The sequence below is a fragment of the Balaenoptera acutorostrata genome, chromosome 21 (assembly GCF_949987535.1).
Source record: "Balaenoptera acutorostrata chromosome 21, mBalAcu1.1, whole genome shotgun sequence".
Classification (NCBI taxonomy): Eukaryota; Metazoa; Chordata; class Mammalia; order Artiodactyla; family Balaenopteridae; genus Balaenoptera; species Balaenoptera acutorostrata.
Window position 1 is genome coordinate 30,211,614 of NC_080084.1, and position 19,455 is coordinate 30,231,068.

The 19,455-nt window shown below is 39.7% G+C and overlaps 1 protein-coding gene across 1 annotated transcript in view; it reads right to left on the minus strand.

The window, feature by feature from the left end:
• Window positions 1-19,455, minus strand: part of CSMD1 (CUB and Sushi multiple domains 1) — a 1,828,277-nt gene that overhangs the window by 282,570 nt on the left and 1,526,252 nt on the right. The window contains exon 23 of the mRNA XM_057537433.1: window positions 18,294-18,450. Coding sequence (XP_057393416.1) covers window positions 18,294-18,450 — 157 coding nt within the window. The remainder of the gene's footprint in view (window positions 1-18,293; window positions 18,451-19,455) is intronic.

Below are 19,455 nucleotides of genomic sequence, written 5' to 3' on the forward strand. Positions count from 1 at the left end.
TAGCATTAATCATAAGGATGGTGATAATTTTTAAACAGAAAAGCTTAAAAGAGCTCAGAACTTCTGAGCTTCAGAGTGAAAAACAAAACAAGACAAAACAAAACCCTGTAAAAGTCTGGAATGAGAATCACATAACCAAAGAAATTACCTATTTTTTCTGGAACGCTGTTGGTTTTTATCACACACGTCACTAAGATATCATAAAGCAAGGTAATCACAGCTAGGAATCCCAGGAGTCCATCTTGAAATGTTGTGTAATTCTGAATATATTATATAATTCCAAAACAAATCTTTAATGTTGACTATACTCTGAGTTTGAGTAGAGCTACCCAGTGGTTCCAATTGTTAACACCAGTTCTGAGAAGCCTTCCTGAAAGAATTCGTAGTATTCACCTTCTCACAGATCTTTAACACTGTACACCTATTTGTCCGTGTAGAGGATATCTAAAACTGATGGTTCAGGGAACTTGGAGCAAGATCAGGATGAGGCATCTGCACGAAAATGGATGGATGAAGGCATTTTACTCTGAATCAGTTTTTAAACACATCCAAAGGGTGAATATTGTTCTAACACACACTATGGTAAGAACATATAATCAGTGCACTGTCCAAATTTCCAGACCCATTTAGTATCACTTCTGGGGCTTTATTAGATGCTGTGAGAAGTACTGAATGAAACATTGCCCCTTATCTTCCATAGTCTAGTTAATTACACAGATAGGAAAATAAGTATTTTAAAAATAATGGATGTTACAGTGAGGTTCCTGTGAAGGTTGAGAGGGGCACCAAAGGAAGCAGGAGTGTTGGGATAAGACCTGAGCTGGTCCAGAAGGCTAGTCGGTGTCAGGAGTGATAAAACTAGAGGGAGAAACTCCAGGTAAAGTCTTCACAGATGCATGGGAGTTCGGAAGAATGTGGTGTATCTTGGGAGTGCAGAACAATTTCTGGGAGCATCTGTATTTGCTGAAGCTTCGTTTTAAGCATGTGGAGGTGGAGTGGGAACAGGACTGAAGAGAAGACAGAGTGGATACGGGCAAGAAGGGAAAGGGCTGGATTGGAGCCCAGGGAGTTGAGACCGACTCAGTATGCAACAGGGTCGGGGAGAAGCCAGGGCAGCTGCACAGGAAGTCACGCAAATATATCTGCACTTCAGAGAGATAATCAGTAGTCCTATAGAGTATGGATTGGAGTGAGAAAAAAAGGCAGGAAAACAAAAAGATACTTATTTAGTGCTGAAAGGTAGGTTGTAGCAGGGGATACATGGTAGTGGATGAGGTAAGATGATGTGTGTGTATGAAGCTTGCAAACATTTTGTCAGGTGGAGGGAGCTTGAGAGGTGATTGAAGGCTGCAGAGAGATGGTCTGTGAAGAGAGAAGACAAGAGAGGGAACGAGCTGGTACGAGAGATGTAGGGCCTGCATGTCAGGCAGAAACCAGAAGCATCAACATCAACTTTTAACATTGGTGTCGTCTCATTACAGATCCAGTGAATTTATCCAGGAAAACAAGAAAATCCTTCATCAACAACTTCTTCCATGAAATAATTAAAAACAAACAAGATTTGCAAAATTTTGGGACAAGAACAAGAAGGTACCAGGCCTTAGAGAGCTCACTGTCCAACAGAGAAATCAGATATAATAACAAATAACAACAGATTGTGATGAGTATCCAAGCAATAGAAATACATAAAATATGAGTCAACATGGACATAATCATAACAAATGCATATTTCTGTTCTCTGTTGTTCTGGGCCCCTATTCTTTATTAGTTTTTCTACTTTTTCTTAATTATTTCTGTTCTGTTGTATTCACTTCTCTTTATATTGGAGGTTAATAATAGTAGGACATGCACAGAATATTTTTTTAACAGGAACATCTGTAAAGTTTTATAAGGATGGCTCCTTTCACCAAACAGAATGAGCCTCAAGTTATCTGATAAATACTAATGTTTGTCTGGCACAACTACTGAATCTGTTCAGATGATCCATGTCCTTTACACATTTTAGTTTTAAGCAAAAATGTTTTCATGTTGACATAAATAGCACTACTCTGATTGTAAATGTAAGCTATTAATACTCCTCTCCTAAAATGTATTTTTAATCATGATTTCTACCTGATGATGAAGGTAGTAAATTATAAACAGTAGCTTAGTCTAGTAATATTACTTTTTTTATGGATAAAATGTGTTGGAGAGTATAATTTCTCAATATAATTTTTAACTCAGTACGTTAATAGGCATAAAGTGAAAAAACTGAGGTAATTTCACTAATATAGTTAGGAACATAAATCTGGAGCATCTTGTCTTCTGACCTACAACCTTAACTCATTAATTAAATCACCTAGTTGACATGCATATATAAAGTGCCTACTGTGTGTCATGCATTCTACTAGGTGCTGAAGATAAAAAGTTAATTAACCTCAGTCCTGCCCCACCAGGAGCTCACAATCTGTACAGGAAGAAAAACAACAGTTAATATCATACATCTTAAAGGGACACCCGGTCATTAACTGAACACACGCTTGTTAGGCACTTACTATGTGGTACGTCGCACGTGACACTGCACTGTGGTTGCACGTGCAGGCAGAGCCCGGCCCTCAGGGCTCAGAGCTCCACCGGCAGCGACACTCTCACACCGACAAGTGCTTAAGGAGAACGGGAGGGACAAGCACCGACGTTTCAGGTGCGGCGCTGCTCGCGGAGCTGGAGCCCCCGCGCTTCCTGAGGCTTCTGTGAAAGCAGGACACCAGTGCAGGGCAGCCCATTCACAGGCAGCCGCCCGCATAACATACGGCTGCTTCTAAAGGAGCCACCTGCGCTCTCCAAGGGGCACCGGGTGACCACAAGCAACATGCTATGCCCGAAGGTGGACACTTCCTTCAGTTTTACTGACAAGAACAAACAGACATGCATACAGACATCCATTTACATAAAGGGACACCCTGAAGTACGATGAAATGAGTTCAGCCAACTGTACATCACATTTAATTACAAAGAATGTAATTCAATTATTGTCGGAACACACTGCAAGACAGAGTGGTAGGTTTTCATTTTTCTTTTTTGCAGCAGAATTTAAAAAGTAACTTCTCTTTAAAGGTCTGTGTTCTTTGTTTTTGTCCAGGGATAATATGTCTAAAAAATAAAACTCAACATGTTTTTATTCTAAACTTTGAAAATCACAAGTTGCTTAAAGTACCTTAACTATTTTAAGCATCTGATTAACTATTGTTGATTCTTTAAGTTTTAGTTTATAGTCCTGAAGGATCTTCAGGGCCAAATGCAAAGTTAAGAAGAACTGAAATTCTTTACAATATATAATTACATAATTTGATATAACCTGATAGCAAAACAGGGTAGAAATTAAAACCAGATTGAATATAGGTTTTGATAGCTTATGAAATTAAATATCAATATAAGTAGAGCCAATAACTAGAACAAGGTGGGAAATGAGAAACTTCTACGTGTATCTATCATAAATACCATAATTGAAATATATTGTAATATATTTGCATATTTTTAACAATAAGATGCTTTCAATGATGATTTTTTTAAAAGAAACTTGAGCATTCCTGTCAAACTGATTTATATTATTATTTTACCCATAGAAAAACTTTCAGATTTTTTTCCATATCGCTTAAGAAAAACTAAATCCATTAAATGAAACGATGGGAAAATTGGAGGAGGAAAATTAGGAACACATCAATAAGTTATTTTTAAAACAGTCGTTTACTAGTAGTATAACATATAATTTTAATGTCCAGTGTCTCAAACTCTACGATGTCTATGTTTGCATTTATTTGTTTTTATATAGCAATATCCAGATTGACACCATACTTTTTTTTACTTTAATAGAGAAATACAAGCTGATGCTCATTTACTACTTTCGCCCGTGGATCTCAGCGTCTACTATTTGCTTAGGAACCAAATGAACACACTGGGCCCTGACTTCAGATGTGTGTCTACATGAAGATGGACATGAACCTGAAGGGGAGGGAAGCAGCACGTACAGAACACCTGCTCTGCACCACTCAGTGTGTCAGGCACTTTCATCTACGCTCTCTCTCTTAATCCTGGAAATAATCTTAGAAAATCACAAGATCCTAAGCAAGACAAACTGGAGAGTTTGTCACAGCCGAAATAAATGGTGGCAGCACAGAGAAAGTCAAGCACACACGTCAAGCAGTTGAATAAGCACAGAATCAAGATGACGATTCCCGCTACAGAGGGTGTTCCCTCCGCAGCTTTTGAAGCGGTCCCTCCCTCTCCGGCTACTCGGTCTCCGTTTCGGGAGGAACTCCCCCCAGCACCGGATGTGCCCACCCCGGGGTCCTCCAGCCGTTCTCACTGAGACAGGAACGGGGGATCTAAGACACATCCTGACAAACTATAGAAGACGAGGTACCTAGTCTCTTCTCATCCGCTAAGGAAGGGTCACTTGATTTAGCCGAAAAAGGAATGAAAATCATTTTGAAATGTCCCATGGGGGGCTTCATTTTTCTTCACTCATAAAATAACTGTTACATTTTATTTTCCACAGAAAATTTTCCACATTGGATCAAGAAACATGTCAAGTTTACCCACAACCAAATGAACCTCACGCTAATCCTCAAGAGATTATACTGGAGGCAGGACTTGACAAGAGTCCTGATTCCCCAAGGACTGTTCTTTCCTCTCTTTAGTTTGTGTTTCTACTCATGGCACAAAAAAAAAGTCTGGGAGGAAGGCAAAGTCACCTCTACTGGCTGATGTCTAAAGACCCCAAGGGGAAGAAGGTGAGTGAGTGATGAATGAAAGGATCCCCACTGGAGAGAGGCTGAGAACGTCATAATCAGATGGCCAGGGGCCCAGGGCGTAAGGACCAGTAGGAGAGGATGCAGGATCGGGGGAAATACTTGCAAAGTACTGTCCTAGACTCAGTCCATCCTCGGATTCACGTCCCTTAGCCTGTCCTTTTCGGTTTCCAAGTGCTCACTATACAGAGTGATGCTTCTTTCTTTCTGCCCCCATATTGTGGAGATTTTTATAAGAAAAAGTAAAAGATTTATGAAAACACTCTGAGCCCTTCGTAAGTACACTCTATAAACATAAAGGATTACCAATAATACTTGGATTTATTGCTGCTGTTATTATTCACACGTTGTTACTTTTATTATTCTACAACAAATACAATGTAATTGTCAAACCACATGCCAGAATGTTCCACCTCAAGCAATGCGGTGAGGGTATCAATTCCTAATACGTGACAGCCGCAACAAGACAACTGCTGGCCCATCACAGCAGAAGGAGGTAAGAATGCTGTTCCTCGTTTTCTACAGCTCATTCTTTCAAGGACTGTCTGTGTGAGTGACTGCCGTCCATCAGCCTAACTGTGACTTGTCATTGCCAGACCGTGCGCTCACCCAGCTCTCTCCTGGGACACTAGTAACACGAGCTACCTAACTTAGCTCCGGGGCAGCCCCGAGCCCGGCTGAGACAGGACGTGTTCCTTGGGACTTCGCCACAGGGGCTGTGAGGCTTCACCTGCGCTAAGCATCACAGAGAGTTCAGGAGCAAAGCCCAGATGCATAAGAAAGCCAAGTGTGCAGCCAGATGATTCTGTGAGCCCCACAAAGTCCATGGATGCACTGTCTTCCCAATCGGCATCACTTTCTTACCTCCTCACTCTTCTCAAAGATGCTCACACTCCCCACTCCTGGAGATAATCTCTGACTCCATCTTTCCACTGCTCCCAAACCACTCACCCATGTCTTGCAAAAAACCTCCCTCCTGACCCTCACCTGCTGGTGCCTGTCTTCCTCACCTCCTGCTGAGGGTCTGCCTGGCCTTCTAAGAGACTTCCTGGCAGGATCGCCTACAAGACCCAGGAAATACCCATCTAGTTACGATCTTGTCATGTCCTGTCACCCACCGCTGCCTCAGCATGCAGGCTGACTGCCCAACTGTGCCCAAGTACTGCTCATCCTCCAAACCATGCTCATCCTCGAGGGTCAAGTTCAGAGCATTCCTGCTGGGGCTTCTAGCTATTCCTCCTGAGTGTTCTTCATCCTCCCTGGATTTGCTATGAATCCTACCACAAAACTTCTGATGATTGGTGTGCTGCGAGTTTTTTAGTCTTCGATGTTTTCTTGTGCATATAGTTTATTTTTCCATCTAAAAGCTCACCTCCTTGAAGACAGGGATAGAATAGTGAATTCTGTTTACTGCATCACCTAAGTAAGCGCACAAGTTAAAATAGAAACAGTGAATATATTTATTTACTATGATCCATTGATGCTTATTTTAATTCTAATTTGTTAGTAAGTGCCTTTGATTCAAATAAACCATTAAGCTTCTAATGATTTCCAAGTGTTATTAAAATACAAAATTCACTGCTTGTCCACATATAAAAAAATCGGTGAACTGGCTTTCAAAATCATGAATATAAATGCATGCCTTTCTAATTTTAATACTTTACTGATTTTTACAAAATTTGGGAGGATTTATAAATAGCTTTCAATTAAAAATATGCAGTTAGGAAAATTTCAGAATGTATTCAGCATTACTGAACAAACTTAGAATGGAGGGTAGACAGTCACATTTCTCCATAAACGTTTTTTCCAAAGAGGGAATCCCATCAGTTCTCATTATACATCATTAGCCTCTCTTAGGAAATGCTAGAATTTCCAGCTAAGTCCCAAACTGTTTTTATTACTGATCGCAACAGCACTGAAACCTCCCTCATCTGTTCAAACTCAACCCTCAGAGCCATCCTCATGCCTTTCTTCACCTCATTTACAATCCACTTCATCACTGAGTCCTGGAAACTAAGGGTTTTAAAAAACATCTGTCATTTATGTTTTTACCTTTACCACCTTGTTCTTACAGTCATTACATCAGAATTAGATCACACAATGTCCAATAAGTAAATTCTAACTTCATTTGCATCTACAATCAGTGCTATATATTGTAGCAAGATTAAAACCCTAACACCAAATATCAAGTGATGTCAAAGTCCCATTATCCATAAATAAAGTCTGCCTCTCTCCTACTATGAAATCCCCCCTTCCCCATTGCCCCGGCTCATTAAACAACAGCCACCGGGCCCAGGAATGTTGGGGTGGCTCTCTGGTCCTCTTACACTTCATGCCGGAGCCCTCAGTTACCCAATTGTTAAGGGCGTTAAAGGGTAAACGTTCTTAAAATCACCACAAGAAACCTTTCACACCCCTTTCAACAGTTAAAATATCCTTTGATTTTTTTCATAGAATTTCAGAACTGAGTGTCCAAAAACAACTACTTATTTACAAAAGACAAATATGGTCTGTGGTATGACAAATCTAACAGCTGGCTGGTGACAGAGTCGGGACTCGTGCTCCTCGTCTCCAGAGACTCAGGAAAGTGTATGTTTCACCTCACATCTCACTATCGGGTTAAAATACTTGACAGTGCATGCACATTCCTGGAGTTTGTTACTGAATGGTGTTAAGTGTATCACTCTCAAGTCTTCTCAAATGTGAAGCTGACTATTCCAGATGCCTTAATATGTTTTCATATCCCCCAGGCTAACTGCCTAGTGTTGGAATTTGACAGACATAATTATTTCATATCAGTATTTTCTGGAATGTTTACTTAGTAAAAAACAAAAACAAAAACAACAACAAAATAACCTCTTATTTGATGATGCTGTAGAAATCTGAATAGCATTCAAATGTCCTTATGTCAAAATTCATGACGTTGAGAAAATAATAATTTAGAATCTGAATAGATTTCATGCGTCGTTTCCTTTTAAAGAATCATTAAGAATGCTATAATGCATGCAAGAACAATCAAAATCAGACATAAAGTGACCCATGATCCATTACCCGGCACTTCCCTTCTGACAAGACATCGAAGTCTCTCTGAGATTCCTATCTTCCCACGAATGACTCTTTGCAAAAACAATGTATCTATGACTTTGACTAATACAATAATTATTGCTTTTTATTTCCCCTAAAGAAGAATGGAAAAAATTCTGTCATCACTCTTCCCATAAAATGTTAAGATTTTATAGCATTTGGTGATATCATCTGTCAGCCTTCATTTTATTTCACACTCAAGTCATATGCTTTTAGTTTAATCCTTGTAATTAAATCATTTATGTCACTTTTCTCTGAGTCCTTTTGTCTTTCTCAAAGAACTGGTGACCAAAAATATATTTAATTCTGAAAGAGGAAAATAGATAGCAGTGTGTATCAACTGTTAAATTGTCACAAAATATAAAGAATTATGAATTACAAAATAAAAAAAAAACAGCCCACAAAACTAAACTTCATAGAAAATGATGAAAAGCTATGTAGAAGCGGTTCCTAGACCCACCGGCATGCAGGGGCTTTCACAGGGCTTGGTGGACCGTGACGTGGGTCACCAGGGTGACCTGCGATAACAATTAGGCAACTCTCACATTGACACAGAAGCAAAGCATCTCATGGTTTCACTGGAATTTTTTAAAAACACCGTAAACACTTATATTTTAGTCTTTGTGATGTTATACATGCTAAGAAGGGAGCAAGATGATAAAATACCCAGTTAGAAAGCAAGCAACCCGGCCTGTATGCCCATCTCTACCTCGAATTTGCTTTTGACACCGAGTAAGTCGATTAAGCATCACCTGTGTCACTTTCCCTTGTTAAAATGATCATAATAGTTTGCCTTTTCCTCCCTGTGAAAAATGGATGCAGATTCATGTCCGGTGTTTACGGCAGCCTCCCCGTGGGGTAGCCACAGGTAGGAGGGGTTTCGGTCTCCAGGTAAAGCAATGACTCAACCCTAAGCCTCACTTCTTAAAAATGCTATCAAGTTTGGCCTCAAGTATTTTCTTAATGATGTTTTACAAGAATTAAACATTTATTTGGATGTTTATCTAAAAATGTATCCATAAAAATAAAACTTTCTAAGGCAAACCATGAATTGTATGCTTGGATTGGGAACTGGGAACTGGTTTTTTATTCGCCATTCCCTGAGATGCTTTCCTCTTTGTAAAATGTCCACCTTGTTTTACAGTAAATAGAGTTCTTTGTAGGGACTAACAGACTGCCTCTCTCTGTTGGACTGCCTTTTCCACTGTGATATTTCCACTGAAAGCCATTCTATTTTGACAAGTGTATTATATACAACATGATTCTATAGGCTTTCTTTTCTTGTAAAAGCAGAGTAAAAATGCGATTTTCAGAATTCTTACAAGAAGGTGTAAGCTTATAAAAAAATGTATGGAGATGGCTTGATATTTTGATAGGGGAGCTTTCCAATAATGCAATCACATAAGCATATGGTCATATGCCAGTCACATCACTGACTTTAAACCGTTTTCTCTCTTTATTATACCATCCTTTTCATAGCACAATAAATTCTGAGTATACAGTTTAATTGTCACTTAATATATACACCTTTTAAAAATATCAGTTTGAAGCCTATTAAAAATTATCTTTTTTTTCTTCACAGGTGAGAGTTGCTATGTAGTACTTGATTCATGGGAGAAGTGTTCTGGTGATAACCCCCAAACTAAAATAAATCTAACCTAGGTATAATAAAGCTGGAAGTACACAACTCATTTTTTTCTGGGAATAGACTTATTCACAAAATAACTGCCTATTATTTTATAACACCTTTATAAAATTACCTACTAGTTAACTGTGGAAAAACAAATAATACTAATCACATTTTCCCAGCAGTTTTATCTGCTGAATTTAAGAACAATTTCTTGCTCCATAAACCTTTATTTACAAATTACACATTAATACTCTAGTATCACACAAGCAGACACCAGAGCAGCAAGATATGTTTGCCACAATTTTCATCTTCATTGAAATGAAATAAAAATCTGTTGTGTGGACTCACGTGCAAGCCGGTTATTTTCTGGACCCTATTCCATACTTTCTCCTGATTTGCAACATGACTGTAAATAAGTTTTAAAACTACTCACTGAACCAAACATTGTTTTGACATGACTTTCTAGAACATAAAGACTGAAAATGTGATAAATGCTATTCTTGGAATAACATGGTAGATTTTATTAGATAAACAGCAATGCTTGCACATATTACAACCACGACTTTCTGAGAAATTTGTGTATGTCTTTGCTATTTATAAACCAGGATTCAAGAACTTGCTTTTATAACTGCCACTTAGCTTGTACAGAATTTCCAAAATCTAGTTGTCAAAAAAAAAAAAAGCAGTTATGAAATGAACACATCATTGTGCACTTAAATCTCCTTCGTAGTCGGGGAGGTAAAGGTATCAGAAGAATCTCTATCAGAAATAGGCAGATCTCACCACACACACAAAAAAGTAATTATGTGAGGCGATGGTGGCATTAAACAAACCTTACGGTTACCATTTCACAATTTATACACGTAGCAGACCATCACGCTGCACACCTAACACTTATTATGTGCCATTTATATTTCAGTAAAGCTGGGGAAAAAACCCAGAGAAATATGGTGACTCCTGATGTAACTGGGTGGGGATGGGCAGGAGGAGGGACACCCCCAAAATTACACCCACCCACTTAGGATGTCAACTAATCCCGTAGATAACTAGCTCTTGTTATCAAGCCATGATTTCAAGGTCTTCAAATTTAAGCTTCTGACTTCATTCTTTACCGTCAGCAGCTCTGTTTCCCGTAATTGATGGCTCACCCTGCCCGTGTATACTTCATGCTTGCAATATTTGTGACTTGTTTTGAAGCGCGAAGGTGACAGTGCTTAGTATATCATTATTGGCCTTGAGGATATATTCATACCCAGAGTCGTTCACTCATTTATAATAGTGTGTTTAATGCTGGTGTCATTTTAATTCTATCAGCATGTTAATAAAATCGAGATGACAGCTGCATAACCGTGGCTCTGGGCTCCAATTTCCGCTTCCCAGAATATGCTGTGGGTGGTTCCGAATCAGTCAGTGCCAAATCACGCACCTCCACCCCTTATCAGCTGGAGAAAATAGTGTGAACGGGGGGCGGGGATCCCTGAGGCTGGAAATGAGGGGCCGTTCTGGGAAATGGACACATTCTTTTCTCCCAGATTCCAGCTGTAGGGGACTTGGAGGTTTCTCTAGTCTAAGGTGCTTGTCTTAGATAATTCAGGGTTGGGTGCAGGGTGACCATTTCAAGAGACTGAAGAATGGAAACTAACCAGCCATGAGAGATTTGGCTGTGGGGAAAGCGAAGCCCTGGTTTTCCTGTCCCCAAACAGAACACCATCATCTGCAAATTATGCAGCCCAGGCGCTGGGCAGGTCTCTGGACTCCAGGCTGTGTGCTTTGCTGTTCGCAGAGCTGTCTAGTGCAGCTGCGGAGGGCATGCCCTGAGGCTCTGACTTTCCAGGATAAGCACTTCCCCTCCTTTGTAAACAATAATATGCACAAAGGGGCCATATGGACCAGTGGCGGCTCTGTCCTTCAGGTCTGCATGCTCACCTCCAGCCTCTTAGTAGTTCTTTGAAATGTTCTTCCTCATCTATCCCCTCAAGCTTCTTTTTCTTCAGCATTTTAGAGATGTCCCTGACTGTGGGTTCCCCACTCTACAGTTTATATTATACAAGTCTGAAACAGAAAAATGAGGCTTGCAACAGCCAGCGGTGTTAAGTCGCCCCAGGAAAGCTAGCAGGCTGCCACTTAAAGGATGACTTTGTAGGATCAGACGCCTGGTTCTGTACCCAAAAGAGATTCATCTCATGGCGGGCTCTAGTGACTTAAGCACAACGCCAGAATTCCAATTCCCTAATTGAAAACAATAAATGGAGTCAGTCCATGTACTGGAATCCCTATGTCAACACAAATAAGTCACTCTCTTCCTACTGGGAGAGCCACACTGACACCCCAGTCACACTCAGAATATTGGCTGATAACCACAGAATCAGAGCAAGGGATTTTAGTTAAATAAAGCCAGTGGACCTGAAGGGAGGGCAGCCTGATTAATCCACCTCCACCACAGCACTGGTTTCCCAGGGGGATAAGACTCCAGCATCTACTTGCTTAGTCTTCTGTGCCAAATACATCTTGAGGGGTTACCAAAGAACTTCCATTTTTAAGGTCCGTCTATCTGTTCTTCCGTGACTACTGACTACCCGACACCACCCTCCCAAGGCATCCCTCCTTTTTCTTTTTGTTTTTAAAAGATATATAGTATATGAATCTGACCACTCCATTTATAAGTAAAAACGAGTCCCTCCTTTTTCTTTTTGTTTTTAAAAGATATATAGTATATGAATCTGACCACTCTATTTATAAGTAAAAACGAGTCCCTCCTTTTTCTTTTTGTTTTTGATATATAGTATATGAATCTGACCACTCCATTTATAAGTAAAAACGAGTCCCTCCTTTTTCTTTTTGTTTTTAAAAAATATATAGTATATCAATCTGACCACTCCATTTGTAAGTAAAAATGAGTCCATATTTCTGCTCTGTCCCATTATGTGTGTTACTGTAAAAGTCAGCAAGTAGCTTTCCTCCTTTACTCTCAGGTCACTCGTGGGTGGCAGGAGCACAGACAGAGCTGTTTGGGGCTGTTATCATCCTCTTCTTTCAATCCCACACTTGCATTAATTTCATTCCTCCAATATTATTAATGGTTCTGCCTTAATGTTGACCAATACCCCTGATCAGCTTTCAGTGGCTTCCATAAGCAGGTTCCCGCAGCTCATTTGTCTTCCTTTTTCTCCTCATCATGCATCTTCCACTCTATTCAGACTTTCATATTCATTATCTCATGAGTTCCAAGATCATATTCTACTCCCCGCATCTTTACTCAAATCTGCTTCCTTCCATGCAAATCTAGGTCAACTCAATTATCATTTGTTAAGTGACTATGGAGGTGATACAAAAGTGATCAAGTTAAGATTCCTCCTCTTGAAAACCTCACCTTCTGTTGGTAAAAACAAAAGGTTAGAGACAAAATGCATGGGGTAGGGAGCGTGTGAGAGGCAGGTGATTCTGCTCCAGAAATCCGGAGCAGAGCAGCCTTTATACAGAAACTGGCATTTAACTGCAATCTTAAGGGATGAGTCAAAGGGCATCTAGCAGGAAGGAAAGAAAATTCTGGAGGCCTCTAGGGTGATTCCAGCTTTCAATGATCTCTCATTGCTCTGGAAAATTATATTTGCCATCATCACAAATAAATAAACATATATAATATGTGTCATATATACTTCTAACTCTTGGGGTGCTAGGATCACAAACTATCACCGAGGAGCTATAGTTTCTCTGGAGAAAAAGAGCAAACTCATATAAAAATGAAATGTATTAGGGGTCCAATACAACAATACATTAAGGGTCAAAATCAAAAGATTTTCACCTTTGCACCAAGGTAGTGCACCAGGAGATGGATACACCACGGCCACACGTATCAGTCTGGGCCCTGAACTCATCCTATGGCGCCCCCTGCTGACCCATCCCATAGCTGAGAACATGAAGGTGCAGCCACGTTTCCACGGACCAGTGCTTCACAAGTGCTGCACGGGACTGCCCTACGACATTTACCTGTGAACGGGAACCGCGGCTTTTGCCTTCTCTGTTTCAGTATAGTGCTAAACATTCAGTACACAAATAATACACGGTACAGTCATTGATCAGTCAGCAAACAAACACACCAAGATGGCCCAGAGAAGGTGGTCTAAACTACAGTTCTGGGCTTCCCTGGTGGCGCAGTGGTTGAGAATCTGCCTGCCGGTGCAGGGGACATGGGTTCGAGCCCTGGTCTGGGAGGATCCCACATGCCGCGGAGCAGCTGGGCCCGTGAGCCACAACTACTGAGCCTGCGCGTCTGGAGCCTGTGCTCCGCAACGAGAGGCCGCGGTAGTGAGAGGCCCGCGCACCGCGATGAAGAGTGGCCCCCGCTCGCCGCAACTAGAGAAAGCCCTAGCACAGAAACGAAGACCCAACACAGCCATAAATAAATAAATAAATAAATTTAATAAATAAATAAATAAATAAATAAAATAAAATACAGTTCTTTTATGACACCCCCAAACAGCAAGAATTTTTGTTCAAGTGTGACTGATGTTTTGCTTGCTCCTCTACTTAAATCAGTAAGAGTGACAACCAGAAAGTCCTGTGGGAAACTGTTTCTGAAGAGTGACTATTCTGGGAACATCCCTGTGGAACTCTAAAGGGGTCAATATATTTTTAAAAAAATTCTGAATTCAACAGGGAATTTTTTTTTTAATTTCCAGAACTACTTTTCTGTAAAAATATTTGCTGAAATATTTAGAAGACATAGCAATCCATTGTCAATATGATTTTTCCTGATATTTAAGAGCTTTACAATCACTGGCATAACAAAAAAAAGAAAAGAAAAGAAAAGGCTTATGTTAAATAAGGTGAAACCCTTATTGGCCTGAGACAGCTCTGCAGAATCTTAGTGCTCCATGGAATGCAGCTTGAATAACAATGATCCAATCTAAGCTTTTAATATTATAGATCAGACATCTGTGCGAGGTAGTGGGATCATCTAAAACATTTGAAAATAAGGTCATCAACAGTTCTGGCCCTTGTTTAGAAGACCTGGATTGGCTCCCAGCTATAACACCCCATAGGTAAAAGCCTCAGCAAACCATTTACAGATTTGGAGACTGAGTTTCTAACTTACGAAGAAGAGCAAAAGGAGCTATTTACCGAGACCCAGAATTGCCAAGATGGTAAAATTAGAAGGTATTGGGTAGTATGCTCTAAATATTAAAAGATATACAAATATGATTTGTACTCATTTGAAAAACTTCAAGATGTTTATTAAGCTATATATTTACTCTGTTGACTTTTTCTAATCCACTTGTGTGTAGATTAATTACGGATTTGAAACATTTAAATATGAATGTTTCCTTCAGTAATGCAATTAACAAGCAAGAGGCAATTACAAAAGTCTTCTGAAAATAGTTGAAAGTGCCTTCAAATAGTCTTAAGCTTTAATAATTTGCTGAAAACATTTTACAGTCATTCATTATTTCCAAACCATCTTTTAGAGATGAAGATTTGATTCAGGTATTCAACCACATGGTGGGAGTCTGGGATTTCTTAAACTTAATTACCGAGTGTTTAAACCTAAGAATTTAATGTGAAGTCAATAATATTTTGATTATAGCCATCAGCACCATCAGTGCTATATTACAAATATCTTTTCCCATCTGGCAGTGTGTTCCAGCTCCAGGACAATCCTGGAAACAAAACTTGTACCTGGGTAGCATCTGTGTTATTGTAGGTGGAGGAAAGAGGAAAAACAGGCAGAAAAGATAGTTTTACTCCCATCAAATTGATTATACTAAAAGCTAAATAAATGGAAACCGTCACCAACATTTCTTTCTTCTACTTTTAGAAAGTCTGTGCTGCTATGTTAAAAAAATAAAATCCATATAATTGGAAAGTGCCCATAAGCAGATCCACAGCTTCAAGGTTTCTCAAAGTTACTCAGAGAGACGGGAGGAAGAGCAAAGGTCCTCACAGTCTGGAGGGTGCCATGGAGAAGCAGTGACAACCGTCACATGCTGTCTAGTAGGGGCTTAGAACAGCGCGTGGAAGCAACTTTTTTTTTTTTTAACATCTTTATTGGAGTATAATTGCTTTACAGTGTTGTGTTAGTTTCTGCTGTATAACAAAGTGAGTCAGCTCTACGTATACACATATCCCCATATCTCCTCCCTCTTGCGTCTCCCTCCCACCCTCCCTATCCCACCCCTCTAGGTGGTCACAAAGCACCGAGCTGATCTCCCTGCGCTATGTGGCTGCTTCCCACTAGCTATCTGTTTTCCATTTGGTAGTGTATATATGTCCGTGCCACTCTCTCACTTCGTCCCAGCTTACCCTTCCCCCTCCCCATGTCCTCAAGTCCATTCTCTATGTCTGCGTCTTTATTCCCGTCTTGCCCCTAGGTTCTTCAGATCACTTTTTTTTTTTTTTAGATTCCATATATATGTGTTAGCATACGGTATTTGTTTTTCTCTTTCTGACTTACTTCACTCTGTATGACAGACTCTAGGTCCATCCACCTCACTACAAATAACTCAATTTTGTTTCTTTTTATGGCTGAGTAATATTCTATTGTATATATGTGGAAGCAACTCTTTTTGACGAGGGAAGGTGGGCATGATACACAGAGGAAGCTACAACCTCTAATTTCAATCCCATCACATGTTTTTAGGGCATATGGACTTTCTTCACTGCCATTTGGAAAATAAAGGGGATGTAAGAATTCTGGAAACAGTCCTGTAACCCCCATCTCAGTGATAAATAAATAAAGTGACTATAAATTCCAGCAGGCTTGAATTTGCTTCTGGATGTCTTTTGCATAACCGTGAGAGGATAGGAATGAGTGCTCATAAATCAAGAATTACTCTCCTTGGAAATCGTCAGAGGGAAAACAGGATGCGGTAACTAGGGTTGAAAAAGTTCTGCAACGTAATGTAGAAGTCTAACATGATACCTTTCCTATAAAGTAGCTGTGAGCTTAGCAACCTCCACACTTGGGCGGCCCTGAGGATGAGGTCGTGAAGATGCACAGAGGAGAGAGGACAGCTCTCCGGCCAAGGTTTTAGCTCTTTGCTTACAAGCCATTGGAAGAAGCACAATTTGTCAGACAGGCCAAAGCAACAAGGGAGGGGGACCCAGGTGTGCATCACAGGAAACTCAGAAAGGCGCCCAGAGCTTTCACATTGTCTTCCTTCTCATGTGCCCATGTTCCTCTAAGGCTGTAAGACCAGTATAAAAACTGGGAAGCGTGTGTTGACACATCCGAGTAATAAATCAAAAACTGATGAGCATTTGATGGAAAACCCGCAGTAGAAGAAAAAAGAGATCATGGCGGTTTACATTTTATCTGTAATCAAAGCAAACTGGTTTGACAAGAGCTCTCTGAAACTTTTTTGAGCATGAAATTCTGAAAAGTAGAATTCTAAAAACAAAAGTTGTAATTATAAATTTATTTTGTAATATAACTGCTAGTAATTTATTTGCACATGATATAATTAGTATGCTTTCAATTCATGGAGTCTTTTAAATGGTTATTTTCATGAAAGTGAAATGTGGGTTTTCTCATCCTGTCCATGGGACTATAATTCTATTTTTGTCAAAAGGATTATAATTCTTCAACTGTAATTTCACCTACCAAGGGGGATTTGAGGCAATTAATCCTCCTTGAAGGCACCTGGGTTAGCTTTATGTCTGGGATAGTTACTATATTTTTCAGGCCTTCATTTGCTTATCTGTCAAATAAAGGAATCAGTCTTGATAATCACTAATAGACTTTCATGCTCAAAAATCTGAAATTTTTAATTTCCTATGTCATGGTATTTGGTATCACAAAGATTTTTAATCATCGGGTTGGTGAAGGATTGGACTGTCTTGTACATTTTAAGCATTTTAGCTAATTTATTACTTAATTTTAATTAATAACCTATACCAAATAACTACATTTTTTACTTTATTTTTCTGGAACTAAAAATGTTGAAAATGACAGTTATCACACGTCCAACTTCTCTTTGTGAAAGAACAATTCCTTCTCCTCCTTTGTTTTACCCTCCTCTGTCTTCTTCATATTCATCTTTTTTTAAAAAAAGGCATTTTCCATATTGATTTATATTAATTATATTAATGGGGGGGGGCACTAAGAACACGGCTTAAAACTGTGAGCTATAGACCAAATCCTGGTTCCACTGACTCAGACACATGGTATCCTGGACACACACTCCAATTACTTGTGTTTAGTTTTCTCAGGAGGAAATGAGTTGTGATAAGAAAGCGCTTACAACATAGGGTACATATACACACACACATCTATATGTGTGCATGTGTGTATCTATATGTATAAATTATTATATTTTACACACACGTAATCTATATTACATAATGTATGGAATCTAATATGTGTATGTATAGATAGATAGATATAATAGAAAAGTATTGATGTGTTGTAGGCATTCAAAGACTATTACTATTAATTATATCATTCATTTTAAATCTTTCACATATTGTCTATGAATTTTTGTCAATGTGCATTAAATCACACAATAATTTTAACCCTAATATCTCTTAAATGTCATGATATTTTCTTTTCAGGTACAGTCATGTTATGAAAATACTAATACTTCTAAATAAATACGTTTCAAACTCTTACTTCTGGTAATGTGTCTAAATTTACTGCCCGCTCAACAGTGCACAGAATTAAACAGCAATCCAAAACACAGGAGGGGGGCCAGGAAAAAAAAATTGATATTTAAAATGTATCATATCAGCAAAGTAACAGATGTATCCTGAGAAAATAAAAGTAAAATGAAACGATTAAGTCGTATGGCACTTACTAGTATAGGTGAGCTGAAAACCCTGGCCAGTGTCAGACCCATTGGAGTTGAACTCCAGCCACAGGTGGTTGGAGGTACTGTTCAGGATCAGCCCCGTCAGCTCATTTTTAGTGAAGGCCCCCAGCGGACGTGATGAACTATCTTTTCCATCGTAGACCTGAGGAGAATTCACAGCACGAGTCCCCTTATCACTTAATTCTGTTTGTATGTCAGCAATTTTAACAAGAAATCCAAATTTTCAAAGATACGATTTTACACAGTACTTTAAAAAGTGATACAGTTTATAGAAAGATGAGTGGATGGAAGACACTGGCAAACAACTTTTCTTTAAGTTTTATCTTTACCGTTAACATTAAAGACAAAAGATTCCATTTGTGCCCAGATCATTTTATCTGCATCAAGCTGAACATTCTCTCTGTGTTTATTTAAAATGAAATCATCATGTATTTGCATTTCCAGGTTGCATGGTCCACCATTTTTCCTTCCCGCACAATCCATTACAAAGGTTGGAAGGATGTGTCATAGTTCAGTGTGAATGTCTCCTCCTCCATCCAAATGTGTTACAAGTCAAGGTGCTGAAACCTTGTCACATTTTGTAGCCCCTGAGCCTGTGGTGACTTTAGTTTTGAATTTGTTATAGCAAAGGAATCCTGTCATGTCCGATATCAGAGAGAAAAGGTCATCTTGCTCTGAAGCATTCTGTGACTGACTCCATTTTCCCAGGTGGCTGTACAGCCTGGGTGGATACCCCGAACATTTGGAAGGCAAGTGGACCGGGCTTGGTTCTGAGCGGACATCACGGGTAAGGGACAGGAAGTGATGACTTCCCAGGTCCACACTGGGAGTGCAGGGTTGCCAATCACATTTCCCCAGTGGAGACTGCGTCGGACAGTTTTAAGGCGTGGGCACTGGGGGGCGTCCCACAGTACACGTTCCTAATGCCAGAACAAACAGCGTTCACATTCTAGGAGAAGTTAGTTTTGAGCCCCTCACACTCCCGCTAAGTAGTCAAGACTATAATGCTTCGTGGGAAAGGTTCATCCATTTGCCTCTTGAAACCATTGCAATGGTTCACGGCAAGGAACTGCTGGTATGGATAAGGGCTTTTTAGAAGAAAGAATGAAAATGTATCACATCATACTGGAGAACATCCAGTTCTTTT